Here is a 25826-nt window from a genome sequence, read left to right on the forward strand (position 1 = left end):
TGTCGGAGTAATCTGTCGTCTCGATAAATGAGCTGCAAGTACACATTGAAACTGCTGCAAACGGCAGGTCTTTAAGCAATGGATTGCACGCCAGTTCACCCACTTCCCGCGCGGTCGCTGGCTGGTAATGTCGTCTTTAAGTTAAAGCCAGTTGATAAGCCTATAGACAGTGGTGTTGGTAAAGCGCAATGGGCCTATACAGTATAATTAAGCGTGCTTCTTACCGTGTAGAAAAAAAAAATGGTCATAATGCCGCGGGACTAGCTTAATAGCCAACTGCATACATACATATCCCGCATACCGTAAGTTAATTTACACCCTTAAAATAAAAAAAACACGTAAATCAATCTTTAACTTACACCAAAAAAGGTGTAAATCGGTGTATTATTCGCTCCCTTACACTCAGGAATGATGTAGGAGTAAGACCGATTCACACATTCTTTTCTTTTTTTTTTGCTTTTAAGGATGTAAATTATTTGACATTGCAGATGCCCGAAAGACCGGCTTCGCTCGCTACGTAATGAAGCAAGAAACGGTGCCTAAATATCCTCACCACGACGAACCCCCCTTCAAGCGGATAATTCGTTTACTATTAAAGCGAAGCTTCATTTGCCTTCGATAAAACACGTTGTTGAGTTGTGTTGTGCATGATTATTTACCGGAATTGTGGCAGCAGACGAGGGAGGACCGAAGCAGACGAGGGAGCAGACGCAGCAGCAGACGATCGAGGGAGGAGAGAAGTAGCGCCTGTCTATGCTACATTCTGTCGTGTCTCGTCTCTTGCTGCGCGCCGTAGTTCTCGTAATTAGTTTATTTGTCTTCCTGCCAGGTGTTTTGCCTCTCTTCTCGGTCGGTAATCCCGCCCAGTACATGCACTGTAAAATAATTTACTCACTTTAAAGTAAGAAAAGGGTGTAAAATGCTCTATAAGTCACACTCTTACACCCTTTTTGAGTGTAAAGGTGTGAATCATAGACGTATTTGCACCATTTTTTTTTTTGCTTTAAAGGATGTAAATTATTTCACAGTGTAAAGCTGTCGATCCGGAAGATAGTGCGAAAGGAAGCTGGGTCATATTCCGGATATTGTGTAATTAATACTGGCAAGTTCCTAAAGGTTGTGTAATCTGCGGTAGCTAAGGTGAGGCCCAGCATGTTAAAAAGCACCTATTTTTTCTATCGCTGTCAAAGCGTCGCTCGTCGGTGTAAATAGCGTTGACTTTCTTTTTCCTTGCGCGAATGTGCCTGTCGAATGGGGGGGACAACTACGCCCAAACAAAAACACAGGATCCCAAGACGATGCAGACTTTAGGTGCACCGCAAAAGTCAAATGAGGGATGTTGATTGCTTGATTGACCTTGATTGTTTTTTTTTTCGTTTGTGCAAATCAAAAAACTCAAAATCAAAAAGCAAAAAACTTGCAAATCAGTGATACGATCCACCACCCAAGGCTATAGTTCTGGTTCATATATAACTCAACCTTGGGCCCGGTTACATGCAGCTGGAGCCTGCCTAAGTTGCGTGCAGTGATGACAAAGAAAGTAATCGTTATGTAAAAGCTACTGCTACGCAGCGTTCATTTCGACGTGCGAAAAAGAAAAGAAAGTTGTGTGATGCGTATAAATATTCCAATTTTCTTTTTATTCCTCTCTTCTTTCGTCTTAGACGTTTCCTACGGAAATGAAATCGACTGTTAGAATAAAGAACGATTGATTGAAAGCTTCGTGGTCAATCGGGCAAACAAGTTAGCAACTCCTCCTGTCATTTGTCGCTCATAAAAGGAAAAAAAAACGAGGAACGCATGCAGACCGTGCAACGCTGATGCACAGACAGACAATCGCGCATAAGACCAGAGCTGACGTCTACGAACAGATTCGATGGCGGCGAAAAATAAAAATGAAAAAAAAAATATATTCAGTGGCGCATCAACAAACGCCACAAGAGAGTGGCATACGCCAATTCCACGTTTTTAGACTCACTTTACGTTTTTCAAACTCATCACCAACGCCGCATCGGTCTGCCGAGAAACAGCGCCGAGCACATTCTGCGCAAAACAAAACAAACGCAAAAGAATGCAAAAAGGAAGTTTCGCCCTAATAAAGCTGGCCCATTCCGCGCGAAAGAAATTGTACCCGGCTTTGGACCAAATGAAGTTCTCCCGCCGTCATGCAATCGCGTGTTCGGCGACTCCGCGAACGTCGTGCGCGAATTCCCGATCGGGGGATATGCGCGATCAGCAAAACGAATCGGCGACGAGCACGACAGTGTTTCGAGGCTTGCTCTCCGTCCTCGGTCGGAGGGGAAAAAAGAACATCCTCCGCCCCGAATCCTTCGCTCCCCCGACGGGAGCGAGAAGGGCGGAGTCTCCGGATCGAATAGCTCCGCCTACACCGGATACCTTCCCCTCTCTTTGCTCGTGACCCGGAGAGGGGCATGGGACGGCTCAGTGGAGAGGAGAAGTGGCGTATAAACCTTCCCTCCACCTACATGTCCTACCTCTCTCTCTTTCTCTCTCTTTCTTTCTAAGTTTCTCCTTTCAAACGCCACCTCTTTGTACTTCTACCCACATATGCTTTCCTCTCCTCCACCGTTTACTCTTTTGCCTTCCCTCCCTTCTTTTCCCTAACAATAGCAGAGCGAGCGGCATTCCCTTTTCTCCTGAAACCGCTCTCTCTCTCTCTGTCTCGTCGTTTTCTTTCTATTTACAAGCTTTGTCACTGCGCCTATTCTCTCTCTCTCTCTTTCTCTATGCCAGAGCACCAGATGTCCATGTTCCTTTCCCTTTCCCACCTTCGTTGCTCGGTTCTTGGTTTTCTCGAACCCTCCCTTTCCCAAAAACATGAAAGAAAAGAAACTACACGAAAAAAAAATCACGTTTTTCTCTTGCTTCCTCCTCGTGTAACCCCTGTTTTCTTTTTTTTTTTTTGCGAGTGTATCCCGGATTTAACTTGCCTTCCATCCGATCAAAAACCCTTTTTCCCCAGCTTCTCCTCCTCACCCAATTTATCGTCTCGATCTCCCCCCAAAGACACTCTCTCTCCGAGTCTGTTTGGAACGGGTTGACGGCAGCGTCGCGGCGGTGACTGCGCGCCCACATGCCCGACCCCCCCCCCCCCCACACCCTCTCCATTTTATCTCTCCTTTTATTTTCCCTCTCTCGCGGAAGGTGTGCCGGAATCGACGCATTCTGTGCACTTCCGAACGCCATTTCCGGTGACGTCACGGTGAGTTGTCACTCTGATCGCTGCCCCGACCGACGCACTCCTTCCCGCCCTCACCCCATCGCTTTTCGTCTAGTTCCCCTTCGCACTGTTACTCTGCTGCGATACACACCTTTTCCCGCGTGCTGTACTAGATGCATGAAAGAATTCGTGCTTTCCTCCGTTACGCATCGAACGCCGTTAGTTAGCTTACAGCAGCGTTGCTTGCGCATGGAACAAGCCTCGTTCGTTTGCATTATGTCTGCGGAAACGGTATGCCCGTATGCAGTGTAGCCTGATCGCCGAAGGATATAAATGTTGGAGTAAGTTCATGGCATAAAAACGACCGTTAGTGATGCCTGTGGTTCGGTGTGCGTGTGCACGGAAAGGACCCATGCATTTGTGCGATCATTAGATAGATTACTATTAGATAGATAGATAGATAGATAGATAGATAGATAGATAGATAGATAGATAGATAGATAGATAGATAGATAGATAGATAGATAGATAGATAGATAGATAGATAGATAGATAGATAGATAGATAGATAGATAGATAGATAGTAAATACGGCATGTAACAAGAGCTGCTGATGCGCCGGATCACCGACATTCCGTCCAATAGTTTGTTCGCCTGACCGAGGTTTAGGGTGGTACGTTAACTTCATCGACCGTGATTCTCACACGCGACGGATGATGTCAAGATAGCGTGCGCGATCTGAATGCGCACGTTTCCGCTTGGCCCGGTTTCACGCGTGAGCTACAATAGTGCTAAATTAGAGCGCGGTGTCGCGGTTCCTGTGGGGGCGTGTTGCGCGGGAGATTTGCCCAAATTTAACCAACCAAGGGTGCGCCGCATATACGCGTGACAGCTGAGTCATAGTGGGTTATCAGGTACGGGAGATGGTATTACGGGTGTCCGGCGGACGCGTGAACATATCAATCTTTATTGCTGACTCGCAGTATGAGTATGTCGTTTACGGTATACATGTGTACATGTGTATACATAATGTGCGGTATACATTACTACCCCTGTACATATACAAAAGGTTTTAAAAAAGGGTGAGATAGGGCTCTTTCATTTATTAGCCAATGTATTCGACTGCGGAAGTTTGGGTTGGTGAGCGCTGCAGGAATAGAGAAAGTATAATCACAAAGTTGTGTTCAAGAAGCAAGGGAGTTGTCGATGGCCCTATATATATATATATATAGTTCATATACGACCAGCCCCGTCACAGCGTTTCCTTGACGGTTCCGAAGACACTCCCTCCTCCTGCTCTTCGTCTATAACGTCAACTGGTTTACCTAACTCGGTCCGAACTGATTTTTTTTTCTTTTTTGCCTTGGATGCATGCGCTTGTTTCACGACGGGTCCACGGGGTGTCGTATAGCATATAAAACACAACAAAATCCGGTGCGTCACTGTGGCTTGCGAATGATAAATCGAAACGGTAACTGGAAGGTTTTTCCAGCTCCCACTTGATCGGGGCCGACCGATAACGGCCCGTTTAGCAGGGAACAAACACGAGTTAGTGATATCTTAGTTGAAATCAAGAAGAAGAAATGGGCATGGGCAGGACACGTAATGAGGAGGGAAGATAACCTATGGTCATTGAGAGTTACGGAGTGGATTCCAAGGGAAGGGAAGCGTAGCAGAGGGCGGCAGAAAGTTAGGTGGGCGGATGAGATTAAGAAGTTTGCAGGCATGGCATGGCCACAATTAGTACATGACCGGCGTAGTTGGAGAAGTATGGGAGAGGCCTTTGCCCTGCAGTGGGCTTAAGCAGGATGATGATGATGATGATGATTATGAAAGCTGCATAGAAGGGTTCTAATGCATTCGTTAGGGTATTCGTCCGTGAACGTGAATGCGAGTTTAAATCGTGTCGAAACGCGAGCTCCGGCGAACAGTTAAGACCCGAAATGACCAAGGAACGCGCCTTAAAAGCTCTTCAATCGTAAGCGCTATATTTCCCATTGGCCGGCTTCGATAATGATATGTCCACAATTCGAATCGGCTGAGTGTTTTTTTCTTTTTTTCATAAGAAAAATTCTAGTCCAAGAGCTTTCGTAAATATTCGGGCCCAGAATTGTTCATGCCTGGGGCCTTGTCTGGGTCCTTGAGCGTTTTGCGATATTGTGCGCACCAGCTTCGGTATTGCACGCAGTTACATCTAAAGCTCGTAGAACGAGGGATGTAAAACCGTTCTGACAAGTTGGTGCGTTTGTGTACGTCTATGAGCGTCACAAATGTACTTTCAGGGCGTGAGCAACCACGAAGAAAGAGCATCGTATGCGTATGGTTGCGCGAAGCCGCGCCAATCCAAGCCAGTGACATGTTGAGAGCCAGCTGTGCGTTAATTGCCGTATAGGCTATAGCCTTCTTGCCCCGATGTAGAGTATGAATTTGGAGAACATGGTCGACGTAATGTTGAAACATTCCTGCCGAGGTTAGATGAAACGTGTGGACACATTATATGACAGCATTCACTTGACGAACAGGGGGCAAAAGAGTCACAAATTGCTGCCTGTTCGATCCGTGAAGGGTTAATTGGCTCGGCTGCCGCCATTTTCTGTTACTACTAGCGTTCCAAATGTGAACATTCTTGTGTGGATTGCGAACATTCGAGAAATAGGTCCCTCCAAACATCGAACTAAATGCTGAATGTTACTCTGTGTCTAAAAGAGTAAAAAATAGAACAGCGGAGATATAGCGGTAAACATGAGACAAATACGTTATAGGCAACACGTCGCACCGTTCTGTGTTCCCGGATCCAATAAAACCGCGTTCACCACATTGCAAAATGTTGTTGAGGAGCTGGTCCCTCCTCGGTACACGTTCTGCCACTCCGTCCCCTCTCTACCTCTACCACGTGACAGACTTACCACACTTAACATAGACATTTTTTCCACCCTGACAGGCGTAATGCCAACGCATTAAAAAGAAACATATAGGGCAAATGCGCAAGAGAAATACCGATTTATGTTTTTTTTTAATGTTTTCGTTCAGGTAAAATGCATTGTTTATATTACCGACTCAAAGACAGCTGTGAGTGACAGACGAAAAGTTTTCATGACATTCGTGTAACTGTTGTTAAACGGTGACACCCCCAACTGCGTGATCACCGTAATTGTACTCCCAATCCGTGTGAATTTTCGCGAATGCGATGACTGCATTTGTAATATGGGAAAAATTGAAAACAAAACGATATATCATTTCAAGGTAAAATGCATTGTTTATATTACCGACTCAAAGACAGCTGTGAGTGACAGACGAAAAGTTTTTATGACATTCGTGTAACTGTTGTTAAACGGTGACACCCCCAACTGCGTGATCACCGTAATTGTACTCCCAATCCGTGTGAATTTTCGCGAATGCGATGACTGCATTTGTAATATGGGAAAAATTGAAAACAAAACGATATATCATTTCACTTAGAGCGTGTGTCTGTTAACCTAAATAAGATATCCAATAAATACGCTTGCGAACTTCTATCAAAACGCCTTCTGGAAAGTGTTAGAAATTGAGCGATTGACGCTTGAAAGATGTCGCTGGCGAAGACAAATTTCCTTGTCGAAACCTTGCGCTCCAGGCAATGGCATCCCTTGTTCGACTAGTGCCGATTGCTTGAAGCGTGGACTCTGAGATCCATCTGAGTTGCCATCTCGGAGGCCATTCTTCTAGACTATATCGTCTTGCTAACGTCTGTCTTACTGAAGGAATGTCAACGCGCGAAGCACGTTCCGGTTGTTACAGCGTGGTATGTGACAACCACTCTGTGTGAAATACTCCCAAGTGCCGACATATATAGTGCACCAAAACTTCGCGGGATGAGAATGCATTCCACGTATGCTTTTCCCACTCGGAGAACAGAGCGTAATTAGGAAACCGTTCGCTCTACCCTTCGCTCAGCTCTTCAATAATAAAACCTTGTTCTCATTTTGATGAAAAATTTCCTTCGTCCGTAGCCCGGCTTTAGTCACAAACACGCGAGCAGACGCGCTCCTGTCTGCTTCGGTTTCAACGCAGACGACAAACGGGTTTGCTCGCAGACGGCGGCTCAGTCGCATAACCCAACGGCTCGAAAATGATGATGGCCTTCATCACGCGAACGACTTCTGTCGACTCAGCCAAAGCCTGACGGCGTCCGCCCGCCGCCTTTAAACGCTCTCTCGCACACGTAATGCGTGCGAAAACTCGTCGACTCGAAGAAGATTCCCGCACATCAGCGTATATAGGGACGAAATCTGGTGAGAGAGAACCGCGAAGGAACGTGTCCGCGGCTCGCGGGGCGATGCATGCGTGAGCTAGGCCTAACGAGTGGAAACCGCATCGGAGGACGTCATCATCGTTAGGCTTAGCGTAGCTCGTTGGGGCATCCGCACAATCCTGTATAGTCGCCGAGCCCTCGTCGTCGAGCTAAAGGATTGCGCCCGAGCATTTGTACCGCGCTGTAAATCGCCGCTCATGCCGCAACGCATACATTATACACCGCATGAACTCGGCCGTTGGTTTCTCCTCCCCTTCAAACGGCAACACCCCCTCCCCGCCACCGCCTTTCATCCCCGCTCCCGACTTCGCGTCTTCCCAACGGCAATAAAGCACGCGATGAGGCACACAATCCCGTTAGGAATTATTACATGCCCAGAGTAATAATGCCAGCGATTACGACCACCATTATGTACGGCTCTGTCGGTATATGTATAGGGAGCAGTTATAGCTAGCGCTTTGAAATTTCTTTGCATGGGTATGTAGTGTATATACCTCTCGGCGCGTATATCCCCGGAATGCTGAGGGTTGGCGGAAAATATAATGTTTCGCAGGTTTAGCAAGCACTGTTGGAGCCATACGCACGGGAGAAAGAATGTCTATGCGTCGCGTGCGGGCACTGCGGCACATACAATGGGAGCTATACATTTATGGCTGGCGATTATTACAGTCCCACGCACGCCGCTGCATGTGGTTGTAAAAGCCAAGCGGCGGCCGTATTGTACGAGTTGACTGGGACGGCTTCCGTCACAGGTTTTCGTTGCTTTCGTCTCCACCAAATGTACCGGAAGCGGCTGCTGAAATGTGCATTTGGCGAAACTAGAATCTTCCGAGCTGAAGAACAATCCTTCTGAGCGAAACCGGAGTGGAATGGCCCTTGCCCCTAAGCTGAAAGGCATGGCTTAATGTACCTGTGTACTGAATCAACTGATGTGACAGACGCGCCTCCATTTACCGTTGCGTTTAAGTCTGCCTTGGCGCGCCGCTGATATGTAGAATACAAGGAGTTGTGCCAACGATGCCTTACGAAACATTGCTTGCTGCGGAGCACTATTTGTCTGAAGTAGGGCTTTGGATTCCGCTTGCTATTAACCATTTATTTGTGTTTTTAACCAAGCAGTTCATGTGCAACAGAAATTTCCAGCCATTCTTTGGGCCTGCTTACGCGTATCGTCTCAAACGAACACTGCGAAATATATTAAGTGCGCTATTCTTAATAAATCGCTGCTTTTAGCATACCGAACAGTTGGATTCTAGCAAGTGTGAAATTTCCGCAACACATTAAGCACTTTTCAGGCCTTACAAATCCTGACAAATATCATATATGCAGTTATAGCTTAATGAATTATACCTGTACGATGACACATTCTCTCAACAACAGCCAATTCTGCTCGCATGGACAAGCACGTTGCTAAATCGCAGCTATATTTAGCTGCGATTGCTTAATGCATGGCGCAACGATGACGTCATCTGCGCGCGTGGCACATGCACGGTAAAGTAATGGCTTCTTTCCTGTACACAACGATATACGAAAGTAAAGTGCGTGGTTAGCATTGTTCGAAAGCTATAAGCGATAATGCTAAAAATGTTTTTGTCACATTGACTGTAGCTAGCGACTCCCTTCGACCCTTTCTATAAACACGCTTCACGAGAAAACTTGCTAAAATTATGAATTATAAGATGTGATGACCACATCATGTTAATGGAGAATTCAGGTGTGCTTGTCGCGAGAGTTATTTTTTAAAAAATTGTGAGCCATTCCACTCTGTAAGGTGAATGACCAACGGAGCTGTATATAACTATAATAAAATAAAACAACAATGCAACATAACCCAGATATGCATGTTGTTATGTTTATTTGCACAAACGTTTGCCTTCTGACCACAGTAATTATGACTTCATAGTCGCTATGATAGCCCGCCATGGGCTCTACGACGACACTGGAGATGTTCGTAGCGAGCGTTAGGTCTATGCTCGAGCTACGGCGCGTCGTGGAGACATTGGTCTTGGTGCAGCGCGGAAGGCCGAACCTTTCTTAAGAGAAACGGCAAGAACCCCTTCCCGTCGGGACGCGACACATCGACGTTAACTAAGCACACCGGCGCATAAAGGGGTCTCGCCAACCACCCGCGCAGTATGCTGACGCCCGCTACCACTCTGATCCATTGTAGCCGAGTGTTCATCGGCGTTAACGTCACCCGCAATGACAACGGGATTGGGGTCCACCGGGAGGATCCAACCAAATGTTGTCGATCACAAAGTGTTCAAAGTCCCTCTTTGACGTTCCGGGATGAACGCCTACGGTGGCGACAACTAACGATTCCGACCCCGGTCAGTACGGCGCATGCGTCGGCACATTCCACGGCGAGCCTCCCTCGCCCGTCCTCGGTAAGGCAGGGGGTGCAACGGGCACCGCTGTCGTTCTTTGCGTAAAACCCCCTAAACTTCGTAAAGTATAGCGACACTCTCCTCCTCCGCCTTCACTCCTCCTCGTTTCTCCTCTCTTTCACGCTCCCTCCTCGACCGCGGCGCCGCCTACATCGCTCGAGCGTAGCAACGACGCCAACATGCGCTCCTCTCCACTCCGTAGACGCTTCTCGAGCGAAAGTGGCGCTGAAGCACGGCGCGAGGGCCCACGTGATGCTATTAGGCCAATAGCGACGCGGCGTCGGTCTCGGCCAGAGCGCGCGAGGAGGAGGCGGCATTCATCAAAGCGTGGCACTACTTTACGAAGTTTAAGGAGCTTATCTTTGCGTAGATCGCAACACCGCCCGCTCGGCAATCGACACACCGCTGTCCCGCCGTTGCTCTTCGCGCGCGCGCTGTTCTTCGGCAGTCCTGAAGACACGTGGCCTTTACCCATCGTACGGGTGAAACGGAACTGAGATAAACTGCGTCTTTCGCCTGTGTAGAGTCATGATGTCAATCGCCCTTGATAAATGTATTGGTTATTCGGGTTTTCCTTTTACTATTGTTTTCGAGACACGACGGCATAAACGTGCCATGTATACCCGTGCTCTCTGAGAAAAAAAAAACACGTGGCGAGGAGGCAAGAACGCTGCACATCACGAAACGCTGGAAACAAGCCTAAGACAGTTCCGGTGTAAAAAAAAAAAGATAATCTATGTTCGATTCGATTCACTTCTGACTGGCACAATTCAATTTGCATGCAGTGCGGTCTCAGAAGTTAGTATTCGCACACTTCTACATAGGTCTCTGGAGGACCGAAGAAAGCGAATAATTAAAGCAAACGAAGACGTCAGCCGGAGATGTGGCAGGAATTCATTGCAACCAGCATCGGCGAACAATCACGCAGACACTGTATAAGAACGAACGGAAAGAGTCGACGGCGCGAATACATATATAGTAGCATGTTTGGCTCGGCTTGGCTTGCTGGTTCACGGTTCCAAACACTACCAAATAGGTGAAGCTCTCGCTTGGGCTACAGTGAGATCCCACGCATACTCCCCTGCACTCCCGAAGGACCCCTCCTCCAATATCCTTCCCGTTGCGCACAAAAGCAGAAGAAACACGCGCAACCCACCAGCAGACGGCCGCAGACGCAGACGAACGCAAGCACTAACGCCTGCTTGCAACAGCGCTAGCAGAAGGCCCCAAAATACAGACGTACACAAGCAGACGAGCGTGCTATACAGACCCACGCACACACTAAATAAAGGCGAAAAGGACAGAAAACACAAACACGCGCACAGAGGCGGCGGGAAGCCTGTGTTCTCCGACACTGGGCTTGGAGCTGTAGCTATAAAGACCCCCCGCAAACGGTTCCTGATGACTGCCTTCTGTCTTTTTTTTTTTTTTTTTCGTCTGTGGGACCCGCGAGAGAATGAGATCCCCGGCGCTGATAAGAAGGCACAACGGGCGCATCCATCTTCAATTCGCGACCCTTCGCCGCAGCGTTGATCGTCAACGTTCTCGTCGCCGACGCCGCGTGCCGCTTAAGGCACATACGCTCAGACACGCACGAACACGCACGCACATACATATAACGCGATTGTGCGACGCGTTCGTGCGAGCAGGCCGCGAAAACCATCATCGCCGAACGAACGCCCCCGGAGCAACGTCGGTGGTGTCGCTGCTGCTGCTGCTGCTACTGCTGCTGCCGCTTCCTAACGTTGGGCGCCATCTTCTTTTTCTTTTTTTCCCCCTTATTTCTTGCCGTATGGCGTCCTTTTCACTTAGATACACACCGCTATTGTATAAACGCTGCGATATCTCACTACTCCGTAGAAGAAAAAAAAGAAGGACGCTGGGGATGAGATCCGTATGGTTTTTAAAGATGTGTTCGGGAGCGGTCTCGTTGCATCCCCTTTCTTGTCGCCTTTTGTGCTGAATCACTCCTCGGTGTCGTGAACAAGATCCTTATGATTTGTGGTGTGGAGGCATCGTGGGCAACTCTGACGTGACGGTGCCTGGCTGTGCGCTTCTTTAGCATCTATGTTTATCTTTTTCTTTTTTCTCGCAGCTCGATTGAGATGTCGTTGCGTGGTCAACCGCGATTGAAACGCGTATCGATTTCGGACGGGATGTCCGACAAATGATGCATTCCTATCGGATGGTCGTTTTTTTCCCGCGCAGGAGAAATGAACCGCAGTGCCATCTGTGCGCGGGCGTTACCGATTTCTCGGACAGAGTTTTTCCTGAACGAATGCCAATCTTTCTCTCCCTGGTCCGAGGTCGCGCTTATCTTATCAGTGGCGGTCGGAAAAAGGAACGGCCGCGTCCATTTAGTTCCTTTTTCTCGTGCGTGTCGGTGAATGGAAGCGACGTCCTATGCAGTCCTGTTGACGGCATGGCGACCTTGAGATCGGCGCCATTTTTTCATTCCCTGTCTTCTTAAATGTGACTGCCGATATTACTGCGAACGTTTATTTCCGGCTAGCTGTTACGATCTTTAACTTCCTATAATGTCTGCAGCTTCCAACAAATTTGGATAATAGAAAGCTGAGCTTAGAGAGAAGTGCAATTTCATTCTTTAGGTGCTTGTGAAAAGCAGCCTAAAACCATATGGGAAGCCTTTGACGACTTGACGTACTTGACGAACCACAGAAGCCGGACGCTCTAACCGACAGGCAACGGACGCATGCTTAAACACACGGAATAAAATAGCCTTACGAATTTTTTTCTCTCGTGCGAACCAGGGTTTTGAGACGCTGTGCGCGCGCTGGCCGCACCGCATGGCAACAATCATCAAAAGTAGGCGCACGTATCCCTGTATAGCTGTCATTGAACACAGACGTTAACAGGACGCGTTAATTTACCGAAATTCGTCGGGCGTGTTTCTACAAGGTCGAGCGCGTCGTGTCTCGTGATTCGACATGTTTTAATGCCGAATAAAACTAATAAATAAAAGCGAGGTCCACCATGGTGACTGAGGGACGCTTTCGTCGCTGAAATCTGGAGCGTGTACCTCTTGTCGTATTAATGCACGATTTTGCCCCGCTGGCTCATATGAAATCTTCGCGCGTTCCGATGCCCACAGTGCATAAAATATGCATACATTTTCGGCGCACGGTCGTCAAAGTTATCGCTTTGTGAAATCTAAGGCGAATGCACGGCGCCAATACTCCGTCTGTCCGGACAGAATAGCGGATACGGCGGTATTAAAGCTTTTTCTTCAAATATTTCTTTTACGCTTACAACTGATCAAACACGAAGAGTAGATTAAACGCCGTTTTCCATTTGCTCAGTTCACTTTTAGTCTACTTTGCTATCACTTTACCTCCCCCTCCCCTCTCTCCCCTGTGTAGGGTGTGGCAAATAATAAATGTCGCGTAATAAAATTTAGTTTTCTCGTATAGCCAAATTGCAATCCCACGCTATCATGTCTGTAGGCTGTGCGTAAGTCGTACATTATGATCATTCTACGTATTTTAGCTTGAGAAATTCCATTAGTTCAGTAACTTCCTGGCCCCACATGGAGGGCCTGGGTATGGTTGGTTCGAAAATCTTTTTTATAGAAATGACGTTCGGCGCTGGACGCCGACGCCGGATTTTCTGCGACATGGGGCCCTTAACGTTGTCGCGTTAAAAATGCTCTTGCACTTACGCCCGTATTCATGAACGTGAAGCTCATGCGCTACTTGATCTAGGTGATGCGTGTCGTGAGTGAGCCGTAGGAAAGGCAATGAGCGTTTTGGACAATTTCAAGCCAGGCGGCATTCAATTAAATCAGTTCAAGATGCCTGGTTTTCAAGTTAAGGTGCATTTCTGTATACGGGAGCTTAGATTTAGGCGCACAATAAAGAACCTCAAGTGGTCAGAGTTATTCCGTAGTCCCCCGCTAAGGCCATGCCTCGTAATATGGTCGTTATTTCGGCGCCTTGAAATCAAGAATTTAATTTTGAGGCGCTTGGACAGCGCACCTCTGCTTCTGCTGCTATACTATTGTCGTTCAGTGTTCACCGATGGAGAAAAAGAAAATTGAACTCGATAGGAAGGTTTGTCATTGTGGGAAAGGCGTTTCAGAAAGATGTACAATGAGGAGCCAAGCCAACGGTGTTGCAGGCACCGTATACGTCTATGGTGCACGAAGTCAGACCGAACCAAAAAAAAAAAAGAAAACGTGGGAATTTGCCAGCACCCTCAGGAAGGGTTAGCTATAGACGAGCAGAACATCTTGCTGGCCTATAGGCGACTCACTCTTACAGAGAATGATACTTATTGAGCGAGACGGGGAAAAGACAACACACAAGAGAAGGAACATGAAGACAGCGTGAGCGCTCATGGCTTTCTTCGGGTTCCTATATTTTTTGTGTTGTCTGTTTGCCGTTTCGCCCAGTTAGTATACCAGTCCCTAATAATGGTTAGGTAGACAGCTTGACGCTTACAGTACGTTCCTCTCGCACCAATGCGTTGACCCAGGTGGGATGTGAACAGAGCCGTTGGGCAGGAACGCCAACACGCATGCGCGCAGCGCTCATCTCAGCGTCCTCGTGCCAACACATCGATTTCAATACAGTCAATGTCTGTAGTTAGTTCCGAGAGGGTTATTTCGCATGAGTGTCAGTCAGTAATTTTCGCGAGTTCGATATAAACAGTATTTCGCTTTTCACGGGTCCGCTATATGCATATAGGGCTTCCACCGTACAGTCCCAAGCTGATGCTGCTACTGAAATTCATGACGTCCCGACACCTTTATATGGTGTCGGAAGTACAATATGGCGCCAGAAGTTGACTCCCCTTCCCCTTCTTCCACACCATTACTCCACCCCCCCCCCTCTCAATTTTCGGTTTTCCAGCCTACTATAACGAAGCAATTGACATTTTATTTTCGACGTTCTACGGGATGTGCAACCTGCCGTGCGGTGGTTCACATGGCACATTGTCACTCAGAACGAGGTCCCGTGTTCGATTCCCTTGACTGCCGCGTCGCCATGAGGGGCAAAGGCAAAGTGCATATATATATATATATATATATATATATATATATATATATATATATATATATATATATATATATATATATATATATATATATATATATATATATATATATTGTGCGCTTAAAGCTACGCTCGCTTTATAGAACGTAAGGTGTTCAAAATTATTCCAGAGCCTTTCCCTTTACGGCCTCTCTCATACAGCTCAAGTCTTAAAGCCAAACAAACCCCACGACTCAATAAAGTGGTAACTCACAAATTTACCAAGCTTGCTTATAATGTTCGTGTTCAGCACTCCTGTAATGAATTCATATATTTGGTGTAGTTAGTCATATATTTCACAACTTTAAAGAGAATGAAAGAAAGAAATACGCCTATTCTTATTTACCAGAATAAGTTCTTCAACGTTACGCATTTTACATCAAAGTACACTGGAAAATGTGGAGTTATTTATACGACGGGCCCATAAACTATTTTTATGTGATAGCACATCTATATTTCGATTGTTTGCTGTTAGTACAATTGCTGAGTGCGTTGGCCGGGAAAAAAAAAAAGATCAAAAGTGTGTCTCGCATCTTGCCTCAATGCAAGGTGGATTACGCGAAGGTTTAATCCATCGCCAGATACGTTCGGATCCGAGTCATTCTTTTTATAATGTGGCTCTCGGAATGCCAACTAATACATATTAACCTAATACGAAAGTACATTTCCATTGCACTGTTCGTATAGCAATCGACTAAAATGTTCAAACGACGAACCTTACCTACGCCGTGCACTCAGCGAATAACGAAAAATAAAGGCACAGTCCCGAGAACCCATGAAAAATAGAAGCCTACTCCAGATAGACGCGGACACAATCACTGTGTTCGCCGTTTCTTCGATTCAAAAATGTTTACCGTTACCCTATGCGCCACTCGAAGCTTTTATAACAGGTCAGCATATAGCCATATCGCCAACCGGTTGTAAATTATAAACATAATAAATGAGAAATAAACAAATATAGGAGCGCAACGAGCGATGCAGCTTGTCCTACTGATATTGCGTGCATGTACATGTTCGTTCTCTGCGTTGTGACAAAACATCGCAACACTAAGGGCTACTGCATTACACACACATGCTCAGACATTTACTCATCGTTTACACAGGCACCGGGGCAGTTACCAAATAGAGCTTGCAGCAGGGAGCGACAGAGTGTGAAAGCGAGAAGAAAGCAAAAATTGATACAACTGGAGCTGACAGCAACGTCGAGTCAGCATATATCTGCGCGAATTCCAAACTTTTATTTACAGCCTGCGCGAAGTGAAATTTTGGCGTCGTCGGCAGCATTATTGGCCTTTTCCTTTTGCTAGTGTGTTTCGGCATACGTATATACAGTCGTCAGTGCTTGCAGACAAAAAAGTGAGTGTGCTGCTGAAAACTATCAGCTCACGTTAGCGCTATTGTCTGTGTTATCTGCTCTTTATATTTGCATCCCTCTTTATCATATTTTAGTTCGAAACCTAACCGCTTGTGCTTGTGCTTAAGAGAGAGCAAGTACAAGCGCAGCTGAGTCACGCGAGTTCTCTCTTCACAAACTATACCACAGACATGTAGTCAGATTGTATTCACGTATTTTTTAGTTTTGGATACTCGTTCAACCCTTAGCTGGTTATCGGGTCTTTCATTACATATCGGCTAATCTTTCTTTTAAAGGCAAACGAATAGATTATTAACACACAGAGAGACAAGGCAGTGTCTGACTCGTATTCACGTGTTCATATTGTAGGCGCCTTTAGCGCAGCAATGTATAGTTATTTACCAGCGTATAAAACAACTAGCCCTGCGACATAGTTTCAGCTCATTCTTCTTTGCTCATGGGCAATGACTGTTGGTGACATTCGCGTTAGTTTCTTGCTCAGGGCAGTTTCTTTTTCTGTCGTTAACTGGGAAGTTCAGCTATATGCTCCGTATGTTAATCTATGCCCAGTAATCGCATAAAGAAAACCTGTCGTCGAGTTTAACTAAATGTCGGCGCATGGTAAATCAACAACAAAGAGCCGCACAAGAACAGTTGGTGCTCGTAGAGCATTCCTTCGAAACACTGTTTTGATTCACTTGGGGAGGAATGACGTGTTATTAGTATACTATAGCGAAAATGAAGGCAAAACCTTCTTATTTTTTCATTTCCGCGCACATTGCATTATTTACATCACTTCGAAAGTCGCCCCATGAACAAAAAAATAAAGAAACGGTTAGTTCTCAATGAACGCAGGCCCGTTATTTACAACGCGAATTCTGCCCATTTTCTGTATATAGTATACACCTTACGCTCTTAATTACAAAGCGCTTCTTGACTGACTTGCCACGGATCTCTTGAAGTAGAGGCCCGTTTTCTTCGGGACTGGACCTTCCACTGTAGATGTTTGAGGAGGAGGAAATTGGGATAAGAAATAATCGTGGTAAAGTATACTGCAACTACATATAATGAACTTGTCGTGAAGTTTGATTACTGCTGTTGCGTGTGATGGGTCATCTGCCCCTGCTGATAACAACAACCGCGCGTTGCACTCTACAAAAGTGTTTCTGGTTTTTCTATAAGGCACGCGTAGGTAACTCGGTGAATATAGCTTTAGCGTCTGTGTACGTGCGCGGTGATCCTCCGACTCTGCATGATGCAGTGATAGGCGCAAATTATGTACATTTTGGCAACTTGTAATTTTCTCGGTGTACTTATGTGGTGAGGGCCTTTTTTTAAAAAGCAATTGGGAAATATAGACCAGTCAGTGCTTTGTATTTACCGTCTACTTCGAGAGAGCGGCTTTCTCAATTGCCGGGGAATGTCCCACTTTGTTGAAGTTAATAATGAAAAGCAAAATGATGTGCGCATGGGCAAGGGCCATTCCTGCGTCCGCGATAAGCGTACGCATATTATACCAACAGATGGAGTATCATGCAAGATCCAGTGGGGCTAAGATAACCTTATGATTAATCTCAGCACTTCACCCTACATCGCGCCCTTAATAAAGGAAATGCCGTAATGGCTGCTTCCCTGCCTTCCCCCCAATCTGAGTCATGAGCGCAAAACATTCGCAATATACACCGTAAAATATTTTACACCATAAAAAGTGAAAAAAGTGTGTAAATGTGTCTATAACTCACACCCTTAGGGTGTTATCTATATAATGCAGACCCTAATGGTGTGAGTTATAGACACATTTACAGCCCTTTTCATTTTTTATGGTGTAAATTATTTTACAGTGTATCGGGCAGACGACTGTGAAGTTCCTTACGGAAACTGTCAATTATCCCTTTGTACAAGGTTTCAAACCTAAATTTATTTGTATTCTAAACTTGGACAATATCGTTGTAGAGTGCGCGTGACAATATGCGCTTCCTTTTGAGTCGTTTGCGAGTTGTTTGTCCGGGATATCAGCCGTTGCTCTTATCTGTCCTTCGACGTTATAAGAGCATTTCAAGTGTCTGTCCATTTGTCTTCACAGATAAACTAATGAGCACTGACTAAACCTAAAACTGACAAGCTAGTGATAAATAAATTCTATATACTCTAGTGATAAGCAACCATCTCTCGCGGAGGCGCTGCAAAAGAAAACTTTAAACATTCTCTGGGAAATTTACAAAAAGGAAAGAAATACACTCTCACCAATTTACGCAATTGGGCGTCAGTGTTTGGCGCCAATTTTAGGATACCAAACGTCAGACGTTAAACCGCAGCGCATTTGAAAAGCTGAGACCAACAACCAAACGACATTGTACAAGATGATCGACATGTACTACTTACTGATATTATTTTATGGCGACGGTTGTTGCTATTTGTGACATTCTCAAATTTTCTTCAAAGCCAGGGAAAACGAACCACGTTAAGGATACATAGCATCACAGAAACAACTGCACTGGGTGTTTTCTGACATTTGTTGAACTTTCTGCATAATTGGGGCACTGCGATTAGCACAGCTGCAAAGAATATTGTGAGTTATATTATTCGAACTGACTTCGAGCAAAATGTCGCCGGATATCTTTGCCTACGATGTACTATACCTTGAAAAAGCAGACGTTTTGACATAATTACTCGAAATATTCTGTACCGTACTCGAGCTTCACAAAACAAAACACAAATGTCTACTTTTTACTGTTACACCGGCACGCTGCATCCGGGTGAGTAGCAAATGCATAAAGAGAGCTAGTAAGGAAATATTTGAATAAGCAAGGACACATCGGATGTTACGCATAGTCTTGGAATAGAGGCGTCCACGCTTCAATCCGTTTTTGCTTTCATGACTGTGCCTGGTTACAATCCACGCAAAAAGAGTCTAAGATCCTCATTGTACCGCTGAGTGGTTGTAATGTAACAGCAATAACGGCACCATATCCTTTTGTGATAAGACAGCGACAGTTACACTAACTTGTCCCTCTTGCCATGGTCACCGGAGAAATATTACCGCCTTCTGATCTACCGATTCCTTCTATGATCATTCATTCATGTATCCGTCACGGTGGTTGTTACTCAGGACTGTTAGTATTGTGCGCCTGCAATAGAACACTAGTACTGCAGTTAGTACGGGATTAACCATCACGTAAGGTATGTTATCTAACATCCCGGTTACATCGTCTATCTTGTGTAAGAAAGTTTACGCGCTGGTATGGGCAAACTGTACGCTTTTGATTACACGGCCTCAAAAAATTGGACCCGCGGAAGTGAGTTTTCCGTCGGCATCTTAAAGGAAGGCGTGGTGACTGTTCTATAAAATGCTATCGCGTTAAAGGACAATGAAGTGCATTGACACTCACCAAGGGCGCCGTACGACAGCATGTCCGGCGTCGGGTGGAGCCACCGGTACGCGGTGTCCGGGCACACTCCGCCGTAGTGCAGGGAGTACGGGGACGCTCCCAGGTCCTGGCCCAGGCCGCCCGTGGCGGGGTTGCAGCCGTGGACATGTCCGGACGTGGTCCAACCTCCAGCGGGCCCGCCGCACAGGTCAGCCGCCGAAACACCGCCGCTGCCGACCGCACCACCTCCGACCGAGGTGCCTCCTCCACCGCCTCCAGGTAATACCGGGGACTGTCCGTTGGCTCCGAGGAACGAGTGCGGGCTGGAACAGCCAGATTTGACCTCGGGTAAGTCCAGAATGTCGCGCACCGAGAAACTGAGCTTGGCCGGCCGACCCTGGCCGTTCCTGGACGACTTGGCAGCCGCGGCTGCCGCCGCGGCCACGGCTGCGGCCGCCGCTGCATTGGCTTCGGCCGCGGCTGTGGCTTGGGCCACGGCCCGCCGGAGCACCGACACGTACGCAATGTTCTGCAAGGAGATGGGCAGCGCGGCGACGCGCGGTCCCGCCGACGGAGCCAGACCTGAGCCGCTACCAGCACCACCGACCGCACTGCCGTTGTTGTTGTTACCACCAGCACCGCCAGCGGCGCCACTGTGGTTTCGTTCTTTGAGAAGCGGAATGGCTAGTTCCCTCAGCGTTTGCATGTGGGCCTCATCGCGGGACGCGCTGTGCCGGTGCAGCTGCATGACGCTGACGACGAAGCGAGACGCTAGCGCCGGCGACCCAGCAGGGCCGGTCTACGAGAAGCGCGGAGTCGGAGACCTCGGACAGGGACACGTTGTTGTCTTCTGCTGCGACTCGGCTCGGAGGCATTGCCGCGCGTACGTCGCGTTTCCCGGCGGTCGGATGCGTGAGAGACGTCCTTCCGACCTTGCGTACGAAGACCACTCGCTCAGACGTCACCGGCCTGCGCCTATTCTTGACTCCCGACGCGAAACGACGCGGCTGGCGGGGGAAAGAGAAAGCAGACCGACCAAGTGTGCGCCATTCCTGGGGCTCTCTGCGATACCTTTCTGAGAAGCATCAGCGAAGCTTTGGTCGGGTACACACCTCGAGAGCACTCGACGTTGGCGCAGAAAGAACCCTACTTCTCGTCTCTTCTAGACTCGTCTTTCTGGTGTTTTTTTTTTTTCCTTCAACAGCTTAGGATGAACGACTGGTCGCAAAGGAAAGTCTTAAAATAATAACGTCAGGGCAAAATGAATTGCGAAAGCAAAAGTTACGTAGAAAGAGCGGGAAACAGCCGGATCACTTCAAATGCTGTCTGTCTGTGCAGCTCCGGTGACTTGAAGACGCGCACGCTTCGGAATCGAAAGAAGTCGACTTATAGGCAGCAGCAACGTAGGAACAAGTCTCAAGCGACCACGCAACACAAAACACACACTTTTGCTCTCTCGATGAGTTCTCGTAAGGCGCCTCACACAGACACACGCACGCACAAAAGTAAGAAAAGAAATAAAATAAACAAGATTAAACCGAAGAGGAACCGCAGCTCCGAAGAGAAATGTTCCGGTGCTCCCGTAAGCCGGCAGGTATAGAAGAACGCAAGTGCAGCCGGAACGCGCACTCAACACGCACTCGTTCCACAAGAGGGTGGCACTAGTGGCGACCGCGGGGGGTGCGATGCTTCTTGACGAGAAAACGTCATCGCCGCCGTTGAACCAACAAACGAGCGGGCACGCAGGTCCGCAGAGCCGCTCAGACGAGAAGCCGAGATGAGAGCAGACCTCTTGAAGCGGTCGCGCGCGCCGACTTCGACGAGTGCGTGCGGTAAGTAGCCCCGGCGAGCGTGCTGGCCCACGTCGGTCGGCCTCTCGAGCTCGTTGTAAATCCGCGCACTGAGGACAAAAACTGACAAGCACCGCCGACACCCGCGCCTTGTCTCTCTCTCTCTCTGTCAGTCTCGTGCTCTGCCAGCCCACTCGTTCACACCCTCTCACTCCGCAAGGCCCTCCACCACCACTAGCAGCGGGAGCAGCAGTGTACCCCCTTGTCTGTCGCCGAGCGCGCTTTGGTGTTCGAGTGCGAGGCTCCGAAAGTAGGGAGTAGAGAGATGGTGGGGAGGAAACACGTAAGAGGGGGAAAAGAAAGAAATCGCGGGGGAAAAGAGAGAGAGAGAGAAGGGGGAGTCTCGAAAGATGGGGAGGAAAGCGCACGAGAGGGGCTGGACGACGGACCGGGCCGAGGATCCTCCCGCTGACAGTCGTGAAGCGCCAACGAGGGGCGCTTCTGCTAATACCACTTGGCCCCCGCCACCGGAGAGGGGGGTGGGGGGCGACACATACTCTCTAGAGGAAAGCAGAGACCCACCCATGTTCCCGACTTGCACCCCTCCAACCTTCCGCCCCCTTCAAACCCCCTCCTTTCGCCCGCGTCCCTGGTCGTTTCGTTCCCCTCTCTCCATTTTATACAGACGGGAAAGAAGGGACAGAAAGACTCCACTACACGAAGGAGAGGTTTCGGCGCTCTCTTCTTTTCTCGAGATCTGTTTGACTCCCCTCTTCTTTTTCTCAAACTCTCGTGTCGGGGTCGTCAATAACATCCCAACGTATAACGCTAGAAGCAGCAGCGGACGGTGGGGTGGAAAAGCGGCGTGTGCATGCATGGTGTGGCCATGCACGTTCCAGCGGGTTGAGGTTGGGGGTAGGGGGGCAGGATAGGGGGGAGGGTGGTTCTCAATTGGCGCCCGGCTCCGGTCCGGAGGAGCGCCATTGGCCCATCGATCCCGAACTACTCGACCAATGGGGGAGACGCGCGCTCTGTTCTCAACCTCCCCCCCCCCCCCTTCGCCCTCGACACCGGCGTCTCCGCGGCCACCCCTTGACTTAAGTGAGAAGGGGCTCTAGAAAAAGACGAGGGTTTTGTCAAATCTTATGTCGCCGTCCACGACGAGCGCTTGCGAGAGAGAGAGAAAAAAAGGTGCCCCCCCCCACCATCCTGCGCATTCTGTTTCGCAGCAACCCTCTTCGCATGCACTCCGTACGAACTTCCCCGCACCCCTCAATGCGCAAGTACCCCCCGTCCCATTCTCTCTGCCACTGCCTTGGTTATCCTACGCTGGCCCCAAGCTCTCTTGCTTCTCGTAATGGAATAATGACTTTCTTTCTTTCTTCCTCGTGTTTCCAACCAAATTCACTGTTTGCAGCCGCATTCTGAGACTCTTGCAGACGAACTCCATTTACTCAGCTCAGGCGCAGAATGTACTCTACAAGAACGTGACACGATCATCCTGACGCATGGCTTCGCCGAAACGGACATATGTACAATCGATATACTGATCTGCAGAAAGCCAATCGGCACATACTTTCTGGAGACATCGACAAGTACATAGATGTAGAAAGAAATTAGGGACATAAACTGCCTATCTAAACCGTCCAACTCCTCGTCTATCAGATATTAAGAAGAACGAAACTTGAATACGCACGCTCTGTTTGGGACCCTCCCCAACGCAACCTTAATAAAACGCTAGAATCTGTGCAGAACCGTGCAGCCCGTTTCATTTTGTCTCTATAGTGTCAACGAACTGAAATCCGCAGAATAGATGCGGATGCGCGTATTCTTCAAATCTTGTCACGCGTTATTAGTCCTGTACTCCTCCCATCAAGCTAGCCCGCCGTCATTCAGAATGCGTCAATCACGAAAAAGCTGTGTACCCGCCATCTGCTCGAACCACTGCGCGTCTATCTTCATTACTTGTCGAGACATCACGCAATTGGAATTACCACCCCGCTGACGTTACGGGTTACGGACTGGATCCCAAGGGAAGGGAAGCGTAGCAGGGGGCGGCAGAAAGTTAGGTGGGCGGATGAGATTAAGAAGTTTGCAGGGACGGCATGGCCACAATTAGTACATGACCGGGGTTGTTGGAGAAGTATGGGAGAGGCCTTTGCCCTGCAGTGGGCGTAACCAGGCTGATGATGATGATGATGAGGATGACGACGTTCTGCTCCATGCACTCCAGCAGCACCGCCTTCAAGGCAACTATCGAAAACTTGTATAACATTTAACACATCTATAATAGCGAACCCCATCACTGGGGTCTTTGAGGTACTGAAAATAAATAAATAAATAAATAAATAAATAAGCAATTTCCATAGTCTGTTTACAGCCCAAAGACTGTCCACATCCATTGTGTTAACCTCTAACCTGAACCTCTGCAACCTCTCAACGTCCCTCTTAGCAGTGACATCCAGAGGTTGCATGTAGAGAAAAGTTTTAAAACATATCCTGAAAAAGCAGCTCTAGCACGCGCAAGATTAGGAGAGTAGCTTAGGGCTCGACTATCTACAGAAAGTCCGGCTTAAGCTTATTTTGATCTTGCCCCGACTGACTGGCCAAAGCCTTCCCGAAACAACCTACCGATGCCGCATCAAAGTAACTGGGCTTTCCTCCGAGAAACAGTGCGGCTCAACGACAAACTCTCCATCAAAGGAGCCGACCGTCGCGGGCCCTCGATACTGGGGCAGCAGGCACGCGGGCAGGCTATCAATTCATGGCCGCTTTTCAGAGGAGACGTCCTTCACTCCCAAGTTGCTGCTCTTTATGCCATCTCCCGTATGCACATTCTGTCGGCATAGCGCTTCCCGTATAGGGAGAGCCGGGCGTTGCATATCAATCACAGCGAAAAAGCGCCGCAAACGCTGGGGAAAGCAGCAGCCCGCATCGACGTAGAGAGCGAGTGAGACGGGCCGGACAGTCGGCGCACACGCACCCCTAGTCGACTCGAGCGCACGCCCTCGCAACGACAGCGCAAAAAAAGGAGAGTGGCGCACAAAAGTGGGTCCGCGAGCGAAGCCATCCTTTTCCTCTCGACTCCGTACGCCTTCTTTCTCTCCTCTCAGCTCTTTCGACCTCTCTGCTACTTCCCTTGCCCCATCGTATCCATTTCCCTCGGCTCCTCCCTCTCCCGAGCCTCCTCTCCCCTTCCCTAAACTCCGCGTTCGAACTCTGCATATTCTCTTCCTCGCGTCCCGCTTAAAGTATCCCTTGTCTCCCGAAGCCCCTGCGTAAGAAAAGAAGAAAAAGAGAGAAAGAGAGAGAGAGAGAGGCACCGATCCAAAGGAGAGGCTTCCACTCCGCCGCACCAGATGGCGGCGGTGGGTTTTCCCAAATGTGGGAGTGAGTATTTGCACAACGCTCGGACTGAAATAATAAAAGGCCCCACCGTGCCCTCCGGGCTTTGAATGTCTGCGTGTCGGAGGGGGGGGGGGGGTCGTGTAGATAAAGTAAAGAGTCAGAAAATATAGCAGACAAGGACAGAAAAAAAAGAGATCGTGAGCTCGAGCTTCAACCACACCACCACTGACTGCCAACACTATTTGGCGCAGCACCTCCGGAACAAAAGTAGTATACTGGCTTTGGGCGGGAGCAAAAAGCAGGTAAGAAAGAGGACAGGGGAAGGGCGTGACAAAAAAGGAGAGAATGGAAGAAAGGCCTTCGCCAGAGGCGGACAGAAGAAAAAAAAGGAATCTCCTCGGTCACTGTTTGAAAAGCGACTATATGTTTCTCTTCCCTTCGCAGCCTGCCCCCCTCCCCCCCCCCTCACACCACTGCCATCCAATTCTCCCATCAGCGCCCTTTGCCTTCTTTCTAAATCACCGACGTGTTCGCGGGCGCATTGCAGCCTGGCGTTGACGTCGAGACCGGGCTGCAGCGATCTCCGTGCTTGCCGCCTCGACGTCGAAGCGGCGGACGGCCCCACAATGGATGAGGCCGTTTCCGACAATTTGCCATTGTCGCGAGCGCCTCGGTCGCCGAATCCAGGTGGTACGAGATCACCGGGCGCGCCGCACATTGTGCGTGCTGCAGCACGGATTGCCTCGTGTGTGTGTGCGCACACTTCCATCGCGCCTTCTTCCACAGTCGCCCTGCATTTCTTCAGCCTCTCTCTCTCGCTCTCTCGTCCTAGCGTGTCAGAACGGTACGGAGAAGATGAGAGGAGAGGCATCCTTGCATGGGCCGGTATCGTTTTAAACACCCGCCGACACTATGGGCCTATTGCCCTCCTGTACGCTGTTTGCCGCTTTGCGCCTTAGAAATATAGGGACTGACTGGCTTCTTATTCTCTCTCTCTCTCTCTCTCATTTCCCTTGCAAAGCGCGCTGCGTTTAGAGCACACGGCTCGAGAGCG

The 25826-nt window shown here is 48.5% G+C and overlaps 1 protein-coding gene across 1 annotated transcript in view; it reads right to left on the reverse strand.

Moving 5' to 3' along the window:
* Window positions 1–25826, reverse strand: part of LOC142587960 (uncharacterized) — a 93220-nt gene that overhangs the window by 27009 nt on the left and 40385 nt on the right. The window contains exon 2 of the mRNA XM_075699361.1: window positions 19656–19957. Within this exon, the coding sequence (XP_075555476.1) occupies window positions 19656–19957 (302 nt within the window). The remainder of the gene's footprint in view (window positions 1–19655; window positions 19958–25826) is intronic.

Source organism: Dermacentor variabilis, chromosome 7, assembly GCF_050947875.1.
Source record: "Dermacentor variabilis isolate Ectoservices chromosome 7, ASM5094787v1, whole genome shotgun sequence".
NCBI lineage: Eukaryota > Metazoa > Arthropoda > Arachnida > Ixodida > Ixodidae > Dermacentor > Dermacentor variabilis.